General features: G+C 50.7%; 1 protein-coding gene across 1 annotated transcript in view; it reads right to left on the bottom strand.

Moving 5' to 3' along the window:
- ARHGEF10 (Rho guanine nucleotide exchange factor (GEF) 10) overlaps window positions 1-6,486 on the bottom strand; it is a 135,156-nt gene that overhangs the window by 3,919 nt on the left and 124,751 nt on the right. Inside the window, exon 30 of the mRNA XM_011937549.1 lies at window positions 1,298-1,420. Within this exon, the coding sequence (XP_011792939.1) occupies window positions 1,298-1,420 (123 nt within the window). The remainder of the gene's footprint in view (window positions 1-1,297; window positions 1,421-6,486) is intronic.

Genomic DNA, 6,486 nt, shown 5'->3' with positions numbered 1-6,486 from the left:
GGAGTTCGAGACCAGCCTGGCCAACATGATGAAACCCCATCTCTACTAAAAATACAAAAATTAGCTGGGTGTGGTGGCAGGTGCCTGTAATCCAGCTACTAGGGAGGCTGAGGCAGGAGAATCGCTTGAACCCAGTAGGCAGAGGTTGCAGTGAGCTGAGATCGTGCCACTGGACTCCGTCCCGGGTGACAGAGTGAGACTCTGTCTCAAAAAGAAAAAAAAAAGAATTTAGAGCATTTTGCATTTTGTTTTTTGATTTGGGGTTCGCAACACGTATAATCACATAGATCATAATAAAAACATAAATTAGGAAATGAATGGCAAAGCTAGAATTCCTTAATCCTCACGGGTGGATCTGCCACAATCTGCGTGTGTGGGAGCCACTGCCAGGTCGGCCAGGAGGAAATCCCACAATCTGCGTGCGTGGGAGCCACCGCCAGGGCAGCCCGGAGGAAATCCCAGAAGTGGAACCCGCAGGAACAGTTCTGCTCTAAGAGCTTCCTGCAGAGCGTTTTCTCTGTTAGTTTATCCCGCTGGGTGACATCATAACCCACACAGAATCTCAGGCCATGGTTTACTGAACTTACAGGACGAGGAGTTTTCCGCGTTACTGCAGGCTCTGCCCACACTACCTCTGCTGGCTGCGTTCTACCCATTACCGGCAATGCCACCATTTTATTAAATGGCCCAATCCCTCATTACGAACTGCAGGTCACCTCCTATTTCGTCCTGTTAAAAATTAAGTGCTGTGGCAAATGTCTTTTTTCATCATACTTTGTTCCCAGACTAGGCTGTCTCCTGGGCCAATTCCCTGGATTGGGAATCCTGATTCCAGACACAGGAGCATATTTTAAGGCCTCCAATCCCTAATGGGACTGAGCTTCCCAGGAAGGCCGTGTGCTCCAGCCTGAGCTCCTAGTGAATGGCAACAGCACAACGGAGTCTTTTCGGATCCCAGCTTCCTTCTTCACAATATAAAATACAGAAAGCACTGACAGAGACCCCGGCTTCCTTCTTCACAGTATAAAATACAGAAAGGAATGGCGGAAACTAATTCTGGCATTAAACAGAATAGGAAAACATAAGATTCTCCTTGGACTACTAACGTAAGAAACAGAAAACATATAAATTGGTAATTCCAATTAAACAGTCTACTAAGACATTATAATACCATGAAAACACACAGATAATATGAATTGTGTAAACAATCCTAGGCTGTTAAATCACACTACACACTGCTATGCTCTATGAGTCTGCAAGACAGGATGCAGCCACTCAGACTGCAGGTGCCACTCACCGGTCACTTTGGGAATCCCTTGCAGACGTGGGACTGGCAGGGCCACGAGGACTCCCAGGCTGGTGCCGACCATCAGCAATCCGTGGCAGACGAGCAGGCTCGTCACCGACAGCCGCTGGTGCCCTGGGCAGAAAGACATACGAGTGGTTTCGGGTCTGGTTTGTGCAGCAGAGTTGGTGGGGTGGTGAGGGAGTGGTGAGGGAGCACTGGAAACCCCACAGGTCTGTCATGCCACCACCAAACCCCTCAGGGGCAGGATGTGGCACAGGAGTTCCCAAACCCGAGCACCAGGCTCCCCAACCACACGAGCAAGACAAGGGTCTTGGGGGCATGCCCTGCGTCTGCACCTGGACAGAACAGGCCAGATGTCTGGCCGGGTCTCATGGGCTGTCGTCTGCATGGCTCTGCTCGGCCCCTGCAGCCCTGAATCAAGCCCCTGGATGAATCTGTCTAAACCTTTTGCTTCCTGGCCGTGTAGCACGTGAGCTCGTGAGCCCCCGACACACACAGTGGCCTGTGGTTCTTTGGGAGCACAGAGGCCCCTTTACAAGTGAGGAGAGGTCTCTCAGCGGGCGCGGCTAGACTCGAGTAACGGGCCCACAGCCGCAGTTGGACCCTAGAGGGGAACTGAAAGGCCTCTTCAGGGCTCTGCGTGAAGAACAACATCGTCACATGGCCTCGGCGCTGGACACAGCAGGGAAACACCACAGTGGACGGCGGGGTCAGAAGGGCCTTTGAGGCCCTTTGTTAGTTTGGTTTTGATTTGCTTTACAGCCAAGGATCTGAAGCCCAGAGAAACTAAACAGTTTGCTCTGGCCGTGACAAGGCTAGAAAGTGGCTGCAAAACAATGTGGGAGACGCATGGCCTATTCCAAGACCCCGCCTCACTGCAGTTACAGGGTGGGAGACGCATGGCCTGTTCCAAGACCCCGCCTCACTGTGGTTACAGGGTGGGAGACGCATGGCCTGCTCCAAAGACCCCGCCTCACGGCAGTTAGAGGAAGACCCCGCCTCACTGCAGTGACAGTGAAGACCCCGCCTCACGGCGGTTATAGGGTGGGAGATGCATGGCCTGTTCCAAAGACCCCGCCTCATCGCGGTTACAGGAAGACCCCGCCTCACGGTGGTTACAGGGTGGGTCTGGACTTTCACGTCGTTCCCTGCAACTCTGACACAATCATCAGCATCGCAGCCTTCCAACACAGATAAGATAACCCCAGTGTTTCTCTATTTAGCCCCAAAGCTGAGGAGCACAGGCGGCCAATTTAGCTTGTACGTGAGAAGCGACGGTGATTCTTCTTTTCTGTAGACATAAAAGCTTTTTTAAATATCCCTGCATTTGACCCAAAGTCATCTCAGATAAAGAGCACGAAAAACAATCTGACACCAGAGCCAAAGGCTCCGAATTGAGGTCGAACAGCCTCCCCCAAAACAAAAACAAAAAACACAGGATCTGTATCGACAGGCGTCAAACAGCCTTCTCAGAAAACAAAAAACCCTCACTACAGACAAAGACAGACATTTAGTTCTATTTCTAAACACTGATTGATATTATGTTTAAAAGCTCTATAATATGCATGTCCCAGGAATTCTGAATGTCTGCCTGGCTGGCGTGATATGGTCAGGGTGACAGTGAATCCACAGTCCTGTACGTAAGCCGGGGCTGTTATTTTCCAAAGCTAATGAAAAACACGGCAGCCGCTTCGAAGCTGATGCGCAGGATTCCCAGCTGCTCCCAAGTGCCGATCACTCTATAACACGGGGAGCAGCCCGGGGCGCGGCCGCAAAGGGAGCATGGATGCTCTTTCTAGAGCAGCAGTTTGACTCAACGGTAAGTATTTTCAGTATGAAACATGACTGTCTTATGAGAGAGAAAACCAGTGCGCACACGAGTTCAGCATACAACCTGAACCCGGCCTCCCCGGCCCTCCGTGTGGCACTGGGACGGGAAGCAGCCCCGGTGTGGGAGCAGGGATGTGAGATGCTGGGAAGCGGAGAAGCCCCACCTACGTGCCGGGAAAGACTGCGGCCGGCCGTGTGACTGAAATGCTGGCCCGGCTTCTGGAAGGGCTCCTGTGATGCTGGCCAAAGCTTGCATTTAATAAAAAGGGTAGGCTGGGCGCAGTGGCTCATGCCTGTAATCCCAGCACTCTGAGAGGCCGAGGCGGGTGGATCCCCTGAGATCAGGAGTTCGATCTGGGTGGGAGATGCATGGCCTGTTCCAAAGACCCTGGCCTGGCCAACATAGTGAAAAACCCTGCCCCTACTAAAAATACAAAAATAAATAAATAAATAAATAAATAAAATAAAATAAATTAGCTGGGCGTGGTGGTAGGCGCCTGTAATCCCAACTACTCGGGAGGCTGAGGCAGGAGAATCACTCGAACCTGGGAGACGAAGGTTGCAGTGAGCTGAGATCGCACCATTACTCCAGCCTGGGCATAAAGAGCGAAACTTAGTTTCAAATAAATAAATAAATAAAAATAAAATAAAAAAATAAAAAGGGTAAAAGCAGGTAAAAACCAGACATGAATGTTTTTAACTGGTTTCAAAGTACCCAGAAACTACATAAGAGTTAAGTTCCAGAGAGTAGCTTTCCATTGCATTTTCCAAGCAGTCTGCCAATCAACATCTTTAATTTTACATATGAAAGTTGACGGCCACAGTCACGAGATCATGCGGTCATTTTCGGATTCCAGAGGCTGTGGTGAGTGCCGCTATCCAGGCGTCCCGTGCCTGTCCGGAAGCACCAACAATGACCTAGAACAGGACAGCAGGGTGTGTTCCAGACGGGGCTGGGTCCCAGGAGCTGGAGCCCACGTGAGGTCTGCTGGCGAGGTGGGAGGCGGGGCAGCTGAGGTGGTGAACGGTGATGCAGCTGCACAGTGAGGTTGGTCAAAGGGTTACAAGCGCGAAGTGGGACTGACTGCACGTGAGCCGCTGTTGGATGGTGACTCCGCTGGGAGCCACCAGGGCCTTCCATAGGCAGCCACAGAGAGACGCATTTCCTGCCCTGGAGGGTGGGAGGGGCTGGGGGTGTAAACAACACCATCGAAGTTCATTCAAATAACCTCAGAGACAGAACAGTGACTGGAAGAAGCAAATACGTCCCCCAAGTGTGGGAGGAAATGCTACCAGGGGGATTCGCCTCTGCTCTTCCCAGCCTGGAATATAAACCGAAGGACAGGCCAGGGCCACACCGGCCGCCGAGAGAGGCTGTGGCTCCCAAGTCCTCAATCTCGTTCCTTAACTCACCATCTTGAGTCCGGTTTCACTGGTGTAGTCCATGGTCTTTAGAAAAGTTACACTGGTTTTTTTTGTTGTTGTTGTTTGTTTGTTTTTTAATGGAAATTTTGGCCATTTTATTTGGTCACATAGTTCCTGGAGGCTCTGTATTCACTCGGTGGAGACTCAGAAAGGTCCAACTGACCACGGGGTCTCAGCACTCTTCCATCAAAAATACCCTCTTTTAAACGTGCGGGACAGAGCAGGAAATATCTGCCCGGTGATGTAACCTACTGCAACTGCTCACAACCTAAAAGCCGAGGCGCCGGGAACTCACTTGCCGTGAACTCTACTCCTTTTTAACTTAGAAAGGCCATGCCTGCTCTAACGAATGTGCATGTTAATCACAGGCCTTCATCAACCGTTAGTCTGTGTTGAACCTGATGTAGCTTATGTGAAAGAACGCGAGCTAAATGGTTTTCAGAACTGAATTCCAAATAGAAGGAGTAAAGCCAGATCCTTAGCTACAGATTCACGGAGTCCCCAGGGGCCAGCAGGCTGAGACTCCGAGGAAGGAAGGAGGTTTCATTACACTGTGTGAACTTATACAAAAGGTAGGAGTTATAGTACAGTTTGTTTATTCCAAATTTTGTTGTTTTTGGCTTGGCAAGTCTTCATTTGTAGAAGCTACCTGACTTTTATATTCCAGCAATAGCACAAAAAGATAATTTTATGTCTTGTTGCCACACACACACACACACACACACACGAAAACCCATTTGAGCATCGTCATGAATACAACTCGAGAATGAAGGTTTTGCGTGTGTGTGAACAGAGCAAAGCGGACATGTGTGGGCCTCCAGGAACCAGGAACCATGTTGGATGATGAGGAGGAGAAGAACCCAGGAGAGGTGACGGCCCGGCGACCTCAGCATCTGTGCGCTTCAGCACCGTATGAATGTGCCCCGACCAGAATGTCTAAACACAGCATGGAATGCCATAGTGCTTATTTCTATGAAATATATGAAATACTGGCTGAAAGACAAAGACGACTGGACAGAGGAGACGAGAGGAAAGGACTCCCTGTAGGAAAGGACTCTCTGGCCTACTCATTCCGTCTGAGTCACAAAATGCAACGAAAATCAGAATCATTTCAGTCTATGCCGCACCGAGGATCTTACAAAGAATCACTGTTGGAAGCATCACAAACAAAGCTGAACTTCTGGTGTCACCGAGGTTGGCTCTAACCCATGTACCCTTCTCCTACGGATGAGGCCGCGGCGGCAGCAGGCCATAGCCTTGGAGCAGAGAACTGAATGTGGGTAAAGCAGTCAGTGTTCCCCAGAAATCAGTGAAGCTGGAGCTATTTCAAACTTAGTACCGAAATGCTGGAGAAACCTGCCAACTACGGGCACGGCGCTCCATCTGGACAGACGCATGTGTTTGCTTTCTTGCGGGTCTAAAATGCAGACCTGACTCTGTGTGCAGGAATAAGTAGAGACCCATGATTCAGGGGCCCCCGGAGCAGGGGGCTGAGAGCACACACTGTGGCCGTGCAGAGTCAGCCCAGGATGTTGGAGGGGCCTGGGAGGGTGGGCGCCAGGGTGAGCCCCACACATCTGCTGGCACCAAGTGAGAGGCTTGTGGTGGGCTTGGGATGGATCCATCATCAGCCGACTGGAAACTATGAGCTAAGGGTGAAAAGTACCAAGGAAGGGAGACTCAGCGCCCAGCCACAACCTCATCATCCAAAACACACAACACAGGCAGCGCGATTTAGCCAGAATCTGCCACCTGAGCAGCCGGCAAGGGCTCTGCGTTCTGTTTCTGGACCGGTGCAGGACTGTGTTGGGTGCTCTATGCTTGGAGGGAAGCAGGATAATTCTGTCTTTCTCTTCTACAGGAGAGGTCAAAGACAGTATCTAAAACAAAACATAAAGAACCTGCCATACAGGGGCGGCTTT

This window comes from Colobus angolensis, unplaced genomic scaffold, assembly GCF_000951035.1.
Source record: "Colobus angolensis palliatus isolate OR3802 unplaced genomic scaffold, Cang.pa_1.0 Scaffold165, whole genome shotgun sequence".
Classification (NCBI taxonomy): domain Eukaryota; kingdom Metazoa; phylum Chordata; class Mammalia; order Primates; family Cercopithecidae; genus Colobus; species Colobus angolensis.
The sequence above is the reverse complement of the archived record's forward strand: the minus strand, read 5'-3'. Positions and strand labels throughout refer to the sequence as shown.